Raw genomic sequence first — 19,028 nt, 5'->3', positions numbered from 1 at the left:
TTGCAGGTCGCTAGATGCTATGGGGCTCGCACATGGAGGTGGTCGTTGTGGGATGCGTACGGATATGTCCCGTACTTAATAAATAAACTTTATGAACTTATGAAACTTATGTTTTGGGTCTCTAAACTTATGAACTACGAACTTATGTTTTGGTTTAACGTCTTATGCTTCCGCTGTTTAAATTGAACTTGGTTAAACTTCCTTTTGGTCACCAATTGTATTGTGGTTGGTTTGATCTACTTAATTATGTTGTTCAATATGATTGGTGGCTCGATCCTGGTCATGTCACGCCTCCAAGCGGTGATGCTCCGCATGGTGGATTTTGGGGGTGTGACAACCATCGCTATCTGTGTAGGTAACTTCGCGAAAGATCATATAGTTTTTATCATTGTTTGTGACATATGGTGGTGTGGTAGAAGTTGATGGTTGTGAACATGGAGACTGGGATCTAACAGGACCTTTTGGTTTCCAATCTTTAGTGTCCGAGACACTTCTGTTTGATGAAAAGGATTTTGTCTTGTCTTGAAACCTGTTTGTTTTTAAAAACTTTTGTTTTTCCTGCTTAGCAAGATTCCAGTCTCTGTCAGAAGGCCTTGCCTTGGGATGTTGATGTTTGATAAAACTAGAGTGCAGGCCTTCTGATGGTACATGTTCCTAGAGTAATAGGGACGATGAACACAATTTCTTGTGATGTGTCCCGGAATTCCACAGTTAAAACATGTATGTCTTTTTGAGAAAAAGACATCTAGTTCGGCTTGCGTTATTCTCGAGAACTGATCATGTCTTTTCAGTTCATTTGACACTGAGTGCTTTGGAGTGTGCTTGTTCTTGGAGGAACCCGCTTTACAGCTGTCAGCACAAGAGTAAGTATCCTCAACTTCACCCTTGAGCTTGGGTTCAGTTTGCTTGAGATTTGAGGTTTCCCTTTTTGGATTCTTCCTTTTCGGCCTTCTGTTTCTACGCGATCGCTTTCTTTTAGGGGGAACAGATTCAGTTGACTCTGTTCTGTTGAGGTTACTATTGGGATCAATAGGTGAGTTGTCTGTAAGGGTTACTTTCACATCTTCCTTTTCTGTAGAGAGCATGTCTTCAGGAGAATCTTGAGAGAAGGTTTCCATATCAATTTCTTCTATAGTTTCATCATTTGATTCAACTGTGGAATTGATTTCAATGAATTCCTTCTCCATAGCTTCCATGTTTCCATGAGTTTCTGCAGAATTGGACTCTATGGATGTCTCCTCTTCAGTCAAGTCACCTTCTGAGTTCTCGACATTGGATGATTCTGGTAACTCAGACGATGAGAAGTCTGTGTCTAAGACAACTTGACTTTCTTCTTTAGTAATGCTGCAAAAATCTGATTGATCATCACAATCGGAAACATTCAAAGATTTGAGCTCATTATCTGGGATCCCTGAATCCTCTGTTTGATTGCCAAGATCGTCAGATGATCCCTGTTCAACAGTAAATTCTTCATTATCACTATTAGTTACGTCAAAATCATCATTGCTGTAGGGAGTGTCTGATGTGTCATTCAATGTTTCAGACATACAGGTGTGGTATTCCGAATTATCAGAATGGTTTTCTGAGTTATTTGAAACAGATGTTTCGAATTCCTCAGACGACGCATCAGGCTCTCCTGCCACATCATTCTCAACATTTACAACATTTTCAACACAGTCATTCTTATCACATGCATAATCTAAAATAATAGAACCAAATTTATCAGTCTTAGTGGGAACACCCCAAGTCTCAGCAAACCAAGAAAAAACAGAGTTCCAAGCATAAATGCCATTTTTATCAGAAACAACATTATTAGCAGCACTTCGATGTGATTCATCATCCTCCTTAGACTCTTCTTCATTTCTTACTGACTCTGCACACAAACTAGAAAAGTTAGTATTTTCAACAGAATCAGAATTTGATGAACTTTCCTTCATCTCCTCTGCGAGTTTGTTAACCGGTTCCGTTTTTGTTTCAGTTTCGGTTTCTGCATTTATCACGGTTTCATTTTTCTGATCGGACTCATTATCTGCTGATTCATTTTGAACATTTTCATCTTTAACAAAACTCATTGGTTTCTTGAAATCAGCATATGGACTCCTTTTAGACTTAGATGGATCATAATCAACATAATCACTAGGTTTGCCATACATCATAGTATCATAATTTTCCATTTCCTGCTCAGTGACTGGCAATCTGGAATAATTATGATTATATGGTGGCGGGACCTTTTTATACCCCAAACCCTTTCCCTTGTTTTCTTGATAGGCAAGTTGCACATTACATAGATTTTGAACTGTGGCACTGGAAGTATCAAACTTCTTGATGTTTAACTCGTTCTGTTTGTACTTTCCAGTGAGGAGCTCTAGCTCACCCTTCACAGAGTCACATTCAAGAGTTTTGACTATGAGTCTATGTTTATAGTCATGAACCCAACATTGCTGCCGGTTCACGTCTCTGTGAAGTTGAGCTATGTCCTTTTTAAGTGCTTCAATCTTTTCATAGAGAATTTTATTATTCTCTCGAAGACTGATGTACTTTCCCATCACAGTATTATTATCTGTAATTAATGCTGAATTTTGAGATCTTAGCAAAGCAACTTTCTTCCTACAATGTTCAGTACATAAAAGGGAGTTTACCGTCTCAGCGAGTGACTTTGGTTCCTCAGTCATGGCCATCAAACACTGATGAACCTTGTCCACAGCAGCAGATTCAGACAACTTCATAGATTCCACTTGAGCAACAGCATCAGCCCAGTTGAAACCATTCTGCTCTTGAGCAATTAAAGCTCTTCCAGCTCCAGAATTTCCCTGTCCACTTGAGGTAGCAGTTTCAGCAGGCGTAACCGGAACCATAGACCTTTCTTTATTCCTTGCTGCAGCTGCCTGAGTAGCTTTATACCCTGTAAGAACCTTCTTGCAATCCCTAGCAAAATGCTCTGGCTCATAGCACCTGTAGCACCTCAACCTGTTTTTCAGAAAACCTGGACTAGCAGACATAGGACGACGTCCATATCTTTTTGCAAACTTATCAGCTTTAAAGGCTGACATAGCCATGTTCCAAGCCACATCCAGCTCATCTAAATCCTCTTCCACGACTTGATTCATTTCTGGCGTCATTTCTGTTGAAGGAATGAGTTCTCTTGCCAAGAAGGCATTGAAACTGTTTATCATAGAGGCTGCAAGAGCAAGTTTTTCTTCATTCTGCTTGGTTAAGAGAGCCATATGATCCACTGATGGGGTGTTCTGGGGAGCAGACCGATTGTTTGAACTGAAAGCAGCATTTGCATGTTGTGGTTGAGGCTAAGATTGAGATTGTGGCTGGGTGTTTGTGGCATTAACAGCAGGTGCTTGAGAGGTAGGAGCAGCCATCCCGTACACATAATTTGGCTTTGGTGCAGCAATGGGACTGAAGACAATGTTTGGGTTGTGATTCACAACACCATGAATAGGGCTGAAAACCAGATTTGGATGAGCTTGAGACATCAGTGCAGCATTGTTTGGACTGGTTACTCCAGCAACCATCAGAGAGTTCTTGTGATTCATTTCTCTTTGTTGATTATCAATCTCGCAAGATTTAATGGTCGCAATCAACTCTGTTAGCGTCATTTCATTCAGATCCTTGGTACGCTTGATCATAGAGACCTCGGCATCCCATACTTTAGGTAGAGAGTTAAGCAATTGCCGATTCATTCCACTGTTTGAGATGTTAATTCCAGCACTCACCATTTGAGATACAAGCTTAACAAACCGTCTGATTTGATTTTCAACCGTTTCCCCATAGATATGATTGAAGGAACTGAATTGCTGATTCATCATGTTAATCCTACTTGCTTTCATATCAGCATTTCCTTCAAACAGATGTGTTAGTTGATCCCAGATTTCTTTAGCACTTATGCAGTTTCTGACTCCAATCGAAATATCTGGGCCAAGTGCCATTGATAGAGTTCCATAAGCAGCTTCATCATCTGCAATGACCTTCCTGTCATCATCAGTGTAAATGTTTTCGGGCTTCGGAATTTGGGTTTGAGGGTCATCTTCAGTTGAATACATAATAGTACGTGGCCCATTTTTGATGTTTCTCCATACATGAGGCTCTTTTGCCTTGCAGTATTGTTCAAAACGAAATTTCCATTCGTAGTAGTCATCACCGTACAAGAACCTAGGAACTTTGGTGGATGTGCCGATAACTTGGTCAAGTTCTTGATGAAATGCCAAGGACTGAGTCTGAATTGCTGCGAGAGTGGCATTAGCGAGATCGGTTGCAGTTACAACACCGTTCATGACACCGAATTGGTTCAACGTGATTGAAATGTTGGTCGAAATGAGGTCGAAATCTGAGGTCCGAAATGAAATTTGAGGTCCGAAATGAAATCTGAAGTCCGAAATGATCACTGATCAGAAATGAAGCAAGTTCGAATTGAACAGTGGTCCGAAATGAATTCTAATCCGTGATGCTGAGTTCGAAATGAGACAAGCAATCTTCAAACAGTGAGATCCGTAATCACTAACTTCAATCCGAAATGGCTAACTTTAATCCGTAATCTGATGATTTTGATTCGAAATCTGATGATCTTAATCCGAAATCTGATGATGATTGTCCGTAATCTGATGATTGGGGTCCGAAATCTGTTGATTGCAATCCGAAATTTGATGATATGATCCGTAATCTGATGAAGACGATTCGTAATTTGATGATGACAATCTGAAATCAAGCAAACTTCAAGTCCGTGATGATAAAGACAGTCCGAAATGATCCGAAATGTTTTGAAGGCAGTCCGTGATCAGCAGAAATAACTCGAAATCCAGCAGAAACTCTAGAAACCGGAACAGTAGCAAAAACCGGAACAGTAGCAGCGAACAAACCAACGCGATATCAGATCCGAGCCTGGAAATTAGGTTCAACAGGCTCTGATACCAATTGTAAGTCCCGAAACCGTGATCACAATGATATCGCACAACTCGTAAGGTGGCGGAATCACACAAACAAGTTGTAAAAGAAATGAAAGATGAAGAAGAAGGATGATTGATATTCAAATGATTCACTAATCTTGCATACAAGTGTTTGTCTAATACAAGATTGCCCAAAATCACCAACCATGCACCTATTACATCACTTTCTATTTATAGAAGGAGTTTAGTGAGTGTGCTCCCTAAACCCTAGGCCCATAACGCCACAAATAGGCCCAAAACCCATAATTAACCCATTTCACCAACTAATCCACCTATTATCTTATCCATAAACCTTAAAGGGCCTAACAATATCCACTAAAAGAGGTTGTGAATGATGGAATAATGATTGATGACATGGCGGAAATTGATTTGAATTTGTGAGTGATAAATGGGTGGTGAGCAAGGTTGGAGAACTCGCTAGTCGCTAGTCGGCCGGTGAAGTGGGGACTAGCGACTACTCGGGATTACTCGGGATTAATCGGGATTAATCGGATCGGGTTTTTTATATGTAATTTTCAGTTTTATGTATAAATATATACATTTTTATAGGTAAATATTTTAAGTGGCTAGGTTTTAAATCTTACTCAACTCATTTATTTAAGTATACATTATTTATTGTTGGAATTCAAATGATTTGGTTGGAAACTGACCGGAATTTAGAGGTTTAGGCCGGAATATACAGGTTTTTTGCTGGAATCGTCGACTTTTGGCTGGCCTAGTCGGACCTAGTCGTGCCTAGTCGGACCTAGTCGGTTAATGGACCGATTTAAGAAAAATTACTCAGTAGCTGGACGACTAGCGATTAATCGCCGACTAATCGTCGCCTAGTCGCGATTTTTACAACACTGGTGGTGAGTGATAACCACCCTACCCCCTAGCTCATGGAAAAGATTATGAATTTAAGTTAGAAGTTAAAATGAATAAAATAATTCTAAATGAAATGATGCCAAACATTTGAAAAAAAGAATCTGTGATTTCCATCATAAGCAAACAAAAACGAGCATCAAGAAGAAATTCTTGTGGCCGGCGGGCCCACCAGTTAAGAAAACATTGATATTAATTCAGTTATTTGGATCAGAGTCTGTCTAGATAGAGTGTTGTTGATTAATGGAGTCGCCATTTAAGGGAGATATCTTGAAGGGGAAAGTAGGATTGCTGACCGGTGGCGGATCAGGAATCGGGTATGAAATTGCTGCAGAGATGGGGAAACATGGAGCCTCCATCGCCATCATGGGTCGTCGGAACCACGTCCTTCACTCCGCTGTTTCTGCTCTTCAATCCCATGGCATTCATGTAAACACTATTCTATTCTATCATAAATACTTTGTTAAAGAATTTCAATATACCTACTAACAATGATCATTTATTAAATCAACTTCTCTGCAATTTTTGACATGATTAAAACCACAACATGAATCTAGGCTATCGGGATTGAAGGAGATGTCCGAAATAAAGAGGATTGTGCTCGAGTTATAGAAACAACAATTAAACAATTTGGCAAACTCGACATCCTTGTTAATGCCGCAGCCGGGAACTTTCTTGTCCCATCTGAGGATTTATCGCCTAATGGTTTCCGAACAGGTGTTGTTCAGAAAACAGATTGTGTTATAATATATTTTTTAATAATTTAGTAACACTTTATTTCATACTAGTGTAATATTTAATATTAATTTGATTAATGCAGTGATAGACATAGATGCAGTTGGGACATTCACAATGTGTCATGAAGCACTTGAGCATCTGAAGAATGGTGGTATGATCATAAACATAAGTGCAACTTTGCATTATACAGCAACTTGGTATCAAATCCATGTCTCCGCTGCAAAGGTTTATAGATTAACCTTGGAATCTAACTATTTTATAAAAAAGAAGTAGCGATCAAACCTGCGTTTGTTGGATGTAACTAACAGGCAGCTGTAGATAGCATTACAAGGAGCCTGGCATTAGAATGGGGAACGGATTATGGAATCCGAGTGAATGGGATTGCACCGGGCCCCATTTATGACACCACTGGTACTTCCAAGCTCGTACCTGAGAAAGTGCTGCTCAAGAGAAAACAAGAATCTGCTTTGTACAGGATGGGGAAGAAATGGGATATTGCTATGGCTGCTCTCTATCTTGCATCTGATGCAGGTCAGTTAATTCGATCTTAAATTTGATTAACCTAGCTGATCGAGCCTTCATGGGACACGACAGGTCAAACGTAGTCACTCTAATGAGCCAGCCACCTCGTTGTGCGCCATCTCCATTAGCCACCATAAAGCCAAATACAGAGTGAACTCATTTTATAGTATTTTTTTAGAACGATCCAGTTCAACTAGAGCCCCTTTTGGTCAAAGCCAGAGTTGACCACAGCCAAGTTAATTTTTTTTTAAATGACCCATTTTGAACTTAACCATGTTTGATCACATCCTGTTTTGAGGCTTGCACTGATGCATGTTCAAATATCCATATTTTGTGTGATATATTTACTATAGATTATAGTCGTATGCTCGTGCATGTGTTTGATATCTTTTGTGTATAAAAAGTTAAAGCAATGTTGATTACTGTTTGAAGGTAATTACGTAAACGGGACAACATTGGTGGTTGACGGAGGAATATGGTTGAGCAGTCCACGTCATATATCAAAAGAGGCTGTAAAGCAAGTTTCAAAGACAGTAGAAAAGAAGTCTAGAGATGCACCTGTTGGCATTCCAAAAAGCAATCTTTGATCCTTGTGTTTTATCACCTGCTGCTGCTGCTTTATCAAGCTCACATTTGCAGCGTTGTATTTCATTCAAATTCAAATTCAAAACAAGTGTAATAATAATGAACACAAAACGTGAGTAAGACAGATAAACACAAGTATTCTGAACGATTTACCTTGTCAAACAAGAACGTTGTGACATAATCTTTCCTGACGCAAAAGAAACTGTGTATATTACAATGGACACCAAGATTATTACAGATGTACATTACAGAACAACAAAATGAACACTCCTACTGATCCTTCTCCAACTTTGCTAGATAGGATGCGCCAACATATAGAAAAGTGGGACCCATAAAATGGAACGTGCTGATGTTGAGTGTCTACATCACAAAACCATAAGTTAATCAGTATCAACGTCAATTTAATAAAATGAACCATATTGGTTCTAGGCGGTTGATTCAATCAACAGACAACAATTAAAAATATGAATCAAGTTCTACCAAACAGACATGGATGTGCGTTTAAACTTATTGTTTAGGTTAACAAATCATATTGGCTATAGACCATTGATTCAATCAACACTAAACGATGACTAAAATTCTTCTACCAAACAGACAGTAAACCAACAGGGGTGTTTGGATGTGCATTTAAACTTGATGTTTAGGGCCAATAGGCCTTTGATTCAATCGATATGAACCAAATTCTTCTACCAAACTGACCCTGACCCAACAGAGGGTGTTCGAATGTGGGTTTAAACTTATTGTTTAGGGTCACGAGAATCAAAGGAGCAGATAAGGAATTAAACCAAGAAAGCTAATCACTAAGGTTACATAACCATCCCTAACTTTACACACTAGATTATCTTGGCATTTGATCCTGCAAGTTCATGATGGTCGCTATAAAAACGCGCATCCAAACACCCCATAAAGCTAGGCAGCCAACGACTCATGAAGCCCGGGTACTTTATTTTTAGGCGTTTAAGGCTAAATTAGGCTACTATTCAGACCAATTTTCCCTGTTTTGGACCAGTTCAGGAAGATTACTGGATTTTAACATTGAATGAATCAAACATGACAAAAGTATCCAAATTCACAGATTAAAATACATTTCCTTCATGGTTCTGATACACAAGAAGCACAAACAAACAAACTAGTCTCTGACCTTAGTAACCGAGTGGCATTATTCCAAATCTTCCATCTGAATGCTGCTTTTAAGAGGCACATACTCCCCAAGATAACCACCCAAATGATCATACAAGGCATTCTTATCAATCCCTTGATGATGATAGCTTTTACACACATAGTAAAACACACTCTGCACCAAAAACCCAACCAAATTCACAATCACCAAAACCCCAACCAAGAACCCCCCAACAACAATCCTTGAAAACACTCCATAATCATACTCCCCACCATGCACCACAATCGCCCCAAACAACCCATTAATCGCCCCACAGATCACAAAATACCCAAACACAAGCACTGATGCCATCCGCGCCCTCCCTTTCAAAATCTCAAAACTCTTCCTCATCGCGGCAAACCCATAAACCGGCTCCACAACCGACACCACACTCGCCAAATGCCACAAGGCAGTAATATACACATGCACTATTAGAAACAAGACAAACACAACAATCAAAGAGAAAAAAAACAAGACAACATTCTGCGTATCAATGGCAATTATCAACAAGACAACAAACCCTAGAAAGACAACATTATACACAACCATAACCAAACCCACCCATAGAAAGGTAACAAAGAGGCGTTTAAAGACCAAGGGGATAGCAGAAAGAGTAGATGAAAAGGACACCGGTTTGGAAGTGTACAAAGATGCTACAGTGAAGACAACGGCGGCAGTTGAGAGGAGAGAGAAAATGAAGAGGAAGATGAGGTAACAGAACTGGAAGATGAGGAGTTTGGTCCACTGGGAGGTGTGGGAGCCGTAGGGGTCTTGGATTTGGGTGATTAAGGGGTGGGTGAAGAGAGAGTGGGCTAAAATGGCGAATGATAAGGGGAAAATGAGGGTTAAGGTTATGAGGTAGAAGGTGCGGGGGGATTGTTTGGGGATGGAGATGGATTCTTTCAGGATGTCGGTTGCGGAGAGGAATTGGAGCTCGTCTGGAGGTAGATCCATGGCGGATTGATTAATTGATTGATTATTAGGAAGATGGAGATGATTAGGGTTTGCAGATTTAGATCTGGAAGAAGAAGGAAGCAACGTGGTCACTATTTGTCTCAACAAAAGTCTAGATGGAGGAACAAGGCTGGGACTCTTTTGTTTTACTCTTTTTTTTCCTTTTGTCTCAACATGAAAAGTTGAGGTTTTGCTATTGCCCACACGACTCCATGTAGTCTTAGTGGGTGTTTTCGTTAGCTTTTCTAAACTTCTTATTGACTTTTCCCCTCACATACAATCACAATCTCAAATACCATTTAACTTTTCAAAAAGTCAATAAGTTATAAGATCATGTATAGTGGTATTGCACATACCCTTGTGCGTTTTACGTCATGTGGCAGTCCAGTCAGCAATAGTACATTATAGGACGTTTTCTAAAATAGGTATAGTGGGGATGTGGGCATTATGTTAAAAAGGGCTGAAAGAATTAAATAAATAAATAAACCATCAAAAAAAAAGTAATTGGCCAAAGAAAAGGAAGGTTACCTGTGATTGGCCAACCATATCTCCATCAGGCGTTTTATTTCGCACGCCCCATCCAAATTATTGAAGAAAAACGCCCTCGGGGGTGGTGTGCGGGCTTTTTGAGGCAAAAAACGTCCAAATATTGCCACACTACGGATGGTCTAAGTTGGCTAAAATAAGCAATCCCAAACACCCCCTTAGTTAAAGTTAAGAAACATAACTCACGACGGGGTTCACCTCAAATCAGTTAATCACACTTCTATATCTTTTTATTTTTTTCATACAAAAAGAATGAGATAGTTAAATGGAGGGTTAGCTAAAAATTCATTGTCTATGTGGTAGTAACGTGTCAGAATTTTATATATGTTTTAATTAAACCACAACATATGGTATTGAAGGGGTATGGTCCTGAATCCTGTGTAATCATGTGCAAGTCATACGCGTAAGGGACCATACCCAATCTTAATCATAGCAACACCCGGGTGTTTCCAGAATACCTGAGTGATGTGTACAAAATGCAACATGTAAATTACATCAATAAAGGCATAAAACCAACCTTTTTTTAGTACTAATGTTGGAAAAAGCGCGTTTCTTTCTTCCTTTTGAATTTACATGACCAAGTGATCTTAAAAGAATAAAAGGAACAAATAAGCAGCAAAAAACCAACATAAATACAAAAATAAGGAATAACGTGACATGCCCGGCCCCTCGGCAGCATCTCCCAAGACCAAAACAAGAAAATAGAAGCTGACCAAGGGGCCGTGCGTAGCCAGGCATGGGTCGTGGTCAGACCTCACACAAAAAGACAAGACCAGCAGAAGCTTCTACGCCCACCATGGGGTCGTGCCCAGCTCACCATGGGACGTGGTCAACTCTCAGATTTGCAGAATCTTGATAGTACAACGAAGAGTTGACCACGGGGTCGTGTCCAGAAACCACGGGGTCGTGTGGGCCCTCTGCTGACAGCTGCAATTAATGAAGGAAGAGAAGAAGCTGGCCACGGGTCGTGCCTAACGGACACAGGGCCGTGGCCGGGGTACTGTTCTGACTATAAATAGGGGTGTTTGGTTCACTTCAAAGGCATCCCTTGGCAAACCACTTCTCTCTCACTTTGTCACTATTCCACCACCACTACAACACCAACACCCACCACCATCATCCATCTATCATCTTTAGAGTATGTAGTAGTCTCGGGATCCAAGATCGATAGTAAGAGTTCTTGTCAATCAAAGGCCATGCTTGGCTAATCTCTTACATCACTTGGTGAAGACAAATCTTTAATGTATTACTTTTGATTTTTAGTCTTTCGGCACTTTTTAGTTGGGTATGTATTAATGACTTTAATAACTAGTTTCTTATGTTGAAAGTGAATTTTCTTTACCATTTCTTCATGATGTCATTGATTTGCTCATTCGTGTCTTTACGGTCTATATAAAGCGCGTTAACTAATTGGAAGGGGCTTAGAAGGGTGGTTTGGTAAAGTTCTTGTCTCGTTCAGTGTATAGATCCTACAGGACTTGGTTCAAGCTTACTAGGACCTCCTTCAATGCCCCAAAGGTATTGGATGGTAGGGGTGCGAATAGCTTGAACCCCTCATATGTAAACTACTATTAAAACATTAAACCGGCTTCTTGGGATTGTATCCTTGCTGACTCAAACCACTTAGCCGAGGGTAACGTCACCTTCAAAAGAAGGGCCTACCACTTTTCGCATTAATAACTTGTTTAATTATCTTTCAATATTCCGACCCTTTGGGATTGTATCCCTGCTGACTCAAACCACTGGGTTGAGGGTATCATCACCTTCAAAAGAGGGGCCTACTCCTATAACTAAGATAATCTCTTAAAAAGTACGAAAGTGCGAAAATCATCAAAGGGTACATTAAAGATGAGTTGGATCCAAGTGATTCTATCTTGTCTATTTGTTTTTTTGACAATAAACCGGTATTAAAAGCTCTAGTTTCCTTGGACGACCTCGGTATCTTACCAACACTATACTACGCTCGCGATTGGTTCACTTGCTCTAGTGTGTGTTTAGTGTTAGCATAATATTGTGTTTTATAAATTTAAAACTTGACTAATGCGTAAAACGAACTTAAAATATTAATAAAATCATATCACGCTTCACACACATCACTGAGCAAGGGGTTTAAAGTGTGAAAAAGGGAAAATTTTGCCTTCTAAGAGTCCTTTACGGACTGCAAGGGTTAATCCCTTACCGTCCGTAAGGGGTTTATTTTTTTAATGCGCTAGAGGTCCTTACAGACCGCAAGGCAGGACCCTTATGGTCCGTAAGACCTTCGCTGGCAGTTAGTTAACCAAAGATTGGAAATCAAATTGGTTTGAGTCAGGGAGGATAAAGTCCTGCAAAGCCGGTTTAAAGTTTTAATAGTAGTTTATTTATAAAGGATTCAAGTCATTCTTACTTCCCTCGATTTGATGTTATCTGCCTCAAAGGAAGTCCTAATAAGCTTGAATCAAGTCCTCGCAGGATCTACACACTGAACATGGCAAGAACTTTACCCAAACCACCCTTCTAACCCCCTTCCAGGTAGTTAACGTGCTTTATATAGACCGTAAAGACACGAATGAGTGAATCAATGAAACATGAAGATATGATAGGATAAAATTCACTTTCAATATAAAAAACTAGTTATTAAAGTCATTAATACAAACCCAACTAAAAGTTAACCAAAGATTGGAAATCAAAAGTAATACTAAAGATTTTGTCTTCACCAAGTGATGTAAGAGATTAGCCAAGCATGGCCATGGTTTGACAAAAGCTCTTACTATCAATCTTGGATCCCGAGACTACTACCCACTCTAACTCTAATTAGTGTGGTGGATGATGGTGGTGTTGTGATGGTGGATGTGAGAGAAATGGTTTGCCAAGAGATGGATTGCTATTGAACCAAACACCCCTATTTATAGATGAAAACAGAAGCTTTACGCTGCCCCGTGCCTTCCTTCTTCTCTGTCTTCATTTATTGAGCCTGTCAGTCTGGATGCTCACACGGCCCCGTGTGTCAACGGCACAACCCTGTGGCCATTGTACTTATTGTACTATCCAAGATTTGCATATCTGGAAGTTGACCACGACCCGTGTCCATGAGACACGACCCGATGTCTCTTGTCTGCATTTGTTTGTTTTCTTCTTCCTGGAATCTTGGGTAGGGCACGACCCCATGCCTGGTAGGCACGACCCGTGCTTGTCTTCTGATTTGTTGTTTTTGGTCTTGCGATGAAGCTCGGAGGGTTGGTATATTGTATCAACTTCCCTTCTTTTGTATTCATGTTGGTTTTTGCAGTTAATTTGTTCCTTTTGTATATTTAAGCTCTTTTAATCCTGAAAATCAAAAGTATACAAAGAAACACACTTTTTCCAACATTAGTACTAAAAAGGTTGTTTTTATACCTTATTTGATATAATTTATATGTTGCATTTGGCGCATATCATTATGAATCGTCACGCATAAACCCACCATCCGGGCCCACCAGAAAACGCGGTGTGACAGGTTTTAGGATCGGATCTCTTACTCTCTCACAATTAATACACACTTGTTTACTCTCTCTAAACGTATACTTATTTGCACGCAGGAGGGTGGTTACAAGGAGAATCCCCCACGTCTCCTTGTATGAGCTTCACGTTGTTCTTGTTTTTGCAGATTCGTTCTCATAACAAGCTCAGTCACTGATCAAGAAGAGATTAAGGAATAACCATCTTGTCGAGACTACGCCCTTAAGCCTAGAACATACGGTTTAGACTTGGTATTTCTTCAGGTATACATAAATAAGTAGCTAGTTACACAAATGATCCGTGTGGCTTAGACAAATAACATATTTTGGTATTATTTATTTTAATTATGTGTTTGGAGTTTGTGATTATAATTTCTCAAACAATAATAGTTCGACTAGAGCTGTTTATATCATGATACAAGTAGTGCTTGTTCATACGTGAGTGAGTTGAGGAAAATAGTCTTTGTATTGAGTATATAAGTACTATAAATATACTTGCGGATCCGGTGACTAAAGTTCTCCCACCTAAGGTTTTTAAAGAGCTTGTTTCAAAGATGGGTTTTACTAAAGACTTTATTTAGATGCATATTGTATTTACTTATGTTTTATTAATGAAATTTCCTAACTTTTGATTTTGTATGTCTCTAAATATGTTATGCTAGCTTAATGACATATAGATAGTAATTATACAACTGTGAGTGCATAATGTCTATCACTTCCGTCAATCACGTATCGTAGCTTAATCAGATGCAACAAAACCGGTGCTGAACTGAGTTAAACATCAAGATGTTGAAGTATACAGTCCATTCGGACGAATGGACACGAAGTCCATCAGAAAGAATGCATAATATGTTCATCCGCAAGCTTGTTTTGTTCAGATGAGTCCATCCGTCCGGATGGAGACCATCCGTTGAGTACAGCCGTCCGGATGAACACTGCCTATAAATAGGAGTGTAGAGTCTTGTCATTAGAGAACTTTTGGTGACTAGAGTGGGGAAACTCTGTCCATTTGATTTCGTGGTTTTGTGAATGTCAAACATCAATAGAAATTATATTATAATTACATCTGAGTGTCTGATCCACACACGTATTTGGATTCCGCACATTATATGTGTTCATACACATTCAACGGTCAAGGAATTGATCCAGGATTCGAACCCACAAGTGGTATCAAAGCGGGTGTTTATTTGCACGGATTGAAGACACGAAGATTGAAGCTGTTTCATCATCATCAGAGCTGAATTCATCATCTTTTACACACATCTTATTATACTCATCTTCTATATTTTTTTAACTTAAAACTCAGATCTACAACGTTTCCACGGTTAAAATTAATCAAATTTTGGATATGTTATGTGGAAAACGTTTTTGAACAATCCTTCAAAGTTTCAAATCATAATTCAAATTAGAACTCATTAAAATCAGTAAAACCATGAACTTTGGAACTAAGTTTGCTGAAGGTCTAGTTGTTGTTCGGATCGGGAATCCTATGCTCACAAAGGAGGATTACGATCAGATAGACGCCGAAGAGATGGAATTAATGGATATCAAATGGTGTCTAGCTAGTGTTCTCAGACGAGCTGAAAAGTTCAAACTGATTACTGGGAGAAATGACTTTCTCGATGCTCATGTATCTACTTTAGGTTTTGATAAATCTAAAGTTACTTGTTTTCGATGCAGGGAGAAAGGACATTTCAAACGGGAGTGCAAGAACAGGGAAGCTAGTGGTGCTCAGAATCCGTTTGGAAAAGAAGATTACTATTGGAAAGCCATTTATCAGCAGGTTGGTCAACAACAAGAATCACAGATGGCTCATGGTAGAAAGATTGAAGATTCTAAAAGAGCATGTTTGGTGGATTTTAACTGGAACAACTACATATCACCTGAAAGCAAAGCATGTTTAGTCGATCAAGATGATGAAAGACTACCTGAAGGCTTCAGCTGGGATATGTTTGTTGATGAAAAGGGAGAATTCAAAGCCTTCATTGCTAAGATTGTCAGAGAACCAGACATGTTTGCCACGTGGATGAAGTCTATTGGTGAGACTGTAAAAAGTGTGGAAGAAGAGTCTGTTGTTTCTGATGAAAATTCAGAAAGTGCTGATGATAACTCACAAAGTTCTGATGAGAGTGTACAAAACGATGTTAGTTCAGAAAAGGGAGTTGTTTTTGATCAAACATCATCAGATTCTGGTTTATCAGATGCTAGTTCTGAAAAATCTGTACAGTTTGATCAGTCACCAGTTGATGATAGTAGTGACGATGAGGAAGAGAAACATATTAATGTTGCTAAAACTCATCTTTCTCCTGAAAGTTTTCACTTCTATTTTGCAGATCGCATGGAGAAGCTAAGGGAGAAACGAGCTGCTAAAGAACAACAACAAAAGAAATCTGAAGATGTTGTTCAGAATGAGAAAGTTGAAAGTGTTGCTGAGGAGATGGTTGATACAGAGCAGGTGACAGAAGAAGAAAAGGTGACTGAAGCAGAAAAGGTGATTGAAGTGGTGAAGACAATCGAAGTTGAAAAGATTGTTGAAGTCATCAAGCCTTGCACAAAGTGTTTGGAAGCATGCAAGGAATGTGCAGCAAAAGATGATATAATTGTTGAGTATGAAAAGAAGAAGGAGCAGTTGCTGTTCAATCTCAACTATGTAAAAGAATCTTATGATGTCTTGAACAAAACAGTAACTGGTCTCCAAAAGACAAACTCTGAAAGAGAACAAGCTCTAACGATGATGAATGTTGTTATGATGACAAAGCAGAAAACTATCAACTTTTGCATCGAAAAGAGTGCTAAGTGGAAGCAAGAGTTGGAGACAGAGAAGATTGAGAATGAGAGAATTAGACGTTTATTACAAAGTTATTCTAGTTCTGATTATCTCATTGATCGTATTTACCCAACTGTTGCAGGTATGGAAGCTTTTCAAGATAACAAGCCGAAGAAAAAGGATACTGGTAAGAAACCGACTGTTAGCTATAACAAGTGTCCGCCTCCGATTTGGGAAGGGTATTCTCCTAGAAAACCAAACGAGGAGCAACTTGAATAAGCAGTCAATATAAAGCTAAAAACCGACACAACTGACGTATTACCAGAAAACATTGACGTCACGTTTACCTCGTCTGACACTGATCATGAGTCTGAGTTAATCAAAAAGGTGGTCGATCAGGTGTTGGATACTGATGAGGAGTCCGAGTCAAAGTCTGAGTCTGGAGGTCAAATTCGCCAGTCAACAGTCCAAAGTCGTCAGTTAAATGTTCTTATAGCAAAGAATTTTTGTTATCAAAAGCAAATTTGGATGATGAAACATTTGAAGTCTCGTACACTTTAAATGATTCTAACAAATTGTACTCTGATAAAGAGTTTCCAATAAGAAGTGTTCGTTTTGACATGATTAAAAAGGTTTTCAAAATGACAGAAATTAATATTTCTGAAATAAAAGATTTAAATCTTACTGGAAAACCTAAAAAATACACTTCAAGAGTTCAACAACGTTTAAACAAGAAAAAGGGTTACAATTCTGGTTCTGGTTTTCAAAAGAAACCAAACCAAAATCGTAGCTACAAAAAGAAAGGATTGGGCTTTATTCCACCAGAAAATCATAAAAAATATGAAAATTTCTAAAACAAAAACAGAATTTGTGTCAGGTGGAAGTGCATAAGAGGAACAGAAGAAACCGTTCTGGAGACAATCAAATCAAGAGTTTCTTGCTGAAAAGAGAAGGAATGGAACTGAAGTGTTTCGTCCAAAAGAGACTCGCACCTGTTACAAATGCAATGAAGCCGGTCACATTGCATGGAACTGTCAGAAAAATGCCAAAACAAAACAGGGAGTTTCTAAGAAATTAAAAGAAAAGGTTGTTGATGTTGAACCACCAATTGAGAAATTTAAAATTTTTGAAAATTCAACTTATGAGATTGGTGAATGTTCTAAAAAGATTTTTTACAAAAAGAAAGAGAAAGACAACCAATTGTGGGTTGTTAAAAAGGTTGATGAGAAAGTTGGCGATGAATCTGGTTCCACAAAGCCAGAAGAGCCACAGGTTGAGGTGAAAATTTCAGTGAATGATGATGAGTTTCCATCACTGAAGTTTGAAGAGGTTAAACAAAAGGTTGGCAAAGTTGATATCTCGAATCAATTTTACACAGAGAAAACTAAGTTTGATGTCGAGAAAACATTCAATGGGAATGTTAAGAAAATTTTTGGGAAAATGTTGAATGGGAAAGCAAAGGGGGTTAAAGATTTTTATGCAACTAAAAAGGCAACATACAACCCTACTGCGCAAGAATTGAAAACCATCAAGTCTGAGAAGACTTGAATGGAAGTCTGTTTCCCTTGAAGTCTTAGGACTATGCCGGAGATCCCAAGTTTATATCATGGATCAGGAATCGGCATCATTCTTGTAAAAGTGTGTTTGTTTGTGAAATAGTCCTTCAACCTAGATTGAAAATGTGTTGAATTTTTTACAGAATAAAGGAATACGTCGGAGCTTCCAGGTTGGTAAGTGTGAAGCATGAATCGGCATTCTGATTGGTAAAATGGTTCAATGTAGATGTAACATTCCTATAGTTAGTGTTGTTTGTGATTTTTACAAGTGGTACAGAGGTTGCTTAATTGCAAATGGTAAATCAGGGACATTAAGTTGTACTTGATTTACTACATATGATAAAAATAGACAAGATGATGAACCATATCCCTGTACTTCACAAGTGGTAAACTTACAAATGGTTAAAACAAACTCATTTTCGGAAAAATTGTCACACCCCCAAAATCCACCCGCGGAGTATCACCGCTTGGGAGCGTGACTGACCAGAATCAAGCCACCAATCATATAGAACAATGTAAATAGTAAAGTAAATGTAATTTAACCAAACCAATCCATATGAAAGGTGTTCAAAACATAAGTATAAATTCAGCGTTTAGCGGAAGCATATGAGTAAAAGCCCAACATAAGCAAAGTATGAAAGGTCAAATGTTTAATCAAAGCATTCACGATCCTTGTCCACAACGACCGCGCCTCCCAGTGCAAGCTCCATGTATACCTAACGACCTGCAAGGCATGCAACAGAGAGTCAACAACTAGTTGAGCGAGTTCACAGTAAGTAAGTTCGTAATAGTAAGTTTGTTTCATAACGTGTGGCTCTACTAGGCCGATAGTATGATCTATTAGTGGGGGCTTCCCATAGTTGCATATACACTAGACTATTTGTAACCATAAGTGTTCTTCTTAACCTG

At 39.0% G+C, this 19,028-nt stretch overlaps 3 protein-coding genes across 3 annotated transcripts; 1 reads left to right on the top strand and 2 right to left on the bottom strand.

Annotated features, from left to right (window-relative positions):
• Positions 1-539: 539 nt before the first annotated feature.
• On the bottom strand, positions 540-3,224 carry LOC110893496 (papilin-like). The gene has a single exon (XM_022140603.1). The coding sequence runs from the start codon at positions 3,222-3,224 to the stop codon at positions 540-542; it is 2,685 nt and encodes an 894-aa protein (XP_021996295.1).
• A 2,770-nt stretch (positions 3,225-5,994) lies between these two features.
• On the top strand, positions 5,995-7,809 carry LOC110895870 (peroxisomal 2,4-dienoyl-CoA reductase). Its single transcript, XM_022143239.2, has 5 exons — positions 5,995-6,245; positions 6,374-6,533; positions 6,637-6,779; positions 6,863-7,085; positions 7,509-7,809. The coding sequence occupies exons 1-5, from the start codon at positions 6,060-6,062 to the stop codon at positions 7,661-7,663; spliced, it is 867 nt and encodes a 288-aa protein (XP_021998931.1). The 5' UTR covers positions 5,995-6,059; the 3' UTR covers positions 7,664-7,809.
• Positions 7,734-9,931, bottom strand: LOC110895869. The gene is made up of 2 exons (XM_022143238.2): positions 8,803-9,931; positions 7,734-8,021 (listed from the first exon to the last, which is right to left on the bottom strand). Exon 1 carries the CDS (start codon positions 9,772-9,774, stop codon positions 8,821-8,823), a length of 954 nt encoding a protein of 317 aa, XP_021998930.1. The 5' UTR covers positions 9,775-9,931; the 3' UTR covers positions 7,734-8,021; positions 8,803-8,820.
• Positions 9,932-19,028: the final 9,097 nt, after the last annotated feature.

The sequence above is a fragment of the Helianthus annuus genome, chromosome 12 (assembly GCF_002127325.2).
Source record: "Helianthus annuus cultivar XRQ/B chromosome 12, HanXRQr2.0-SUNRISE, whole genome shotgun sequence".
Lineage (NCBI taxonomy): Eukaryota > Viridiplantae > Streptophyta > Magnoliopsida > Asterales > Asteraceae > Helianthus > Helianthus annuus.
This window is presented reverse-complemented; position numbering and strand designations above follow the sequence as displayed.

Excerpts from the sequence above, each read along its gene's own strand:
- LOC110893496 (XM_022140603.1), bottom strand. The coding sequence starts at position 3,224 with ATGGCTCTCTTAACCAAGCAGAATGAAGAAAAACTTGCTCTTGCAGCC.
- LOC110895869 (XM_022143238.2), bottom strand. The coding sequence starts at position 9,774 with ATGGATCTACCTCCAGACGAGCTCCAATTCCTCTCCGCAACCGACATC.
- LOC110895870 (XM_022143239.2), top strand. The coding sequence starts at position 6,060 with ATGGAGTCGCCATTTAAGGGAGATATCTTGAAGGGGAAAGTAGGATTG. Across the intron at positions 6,246-6,373 it reads TTCAATCCCATGGCATTCAT|GCTATCGGGATTGAAGGAGA; the intron begins GTAAACACTATT and ends ACATGAATCTAG. Across the intron at positions 6,534-6,636 it reads GCCTAATGGTTTCCGAACAG|TGATAGACATAGATGCAGTT; the intron begins GTGTTGTTCAGA and ends TGATTAATGCAG.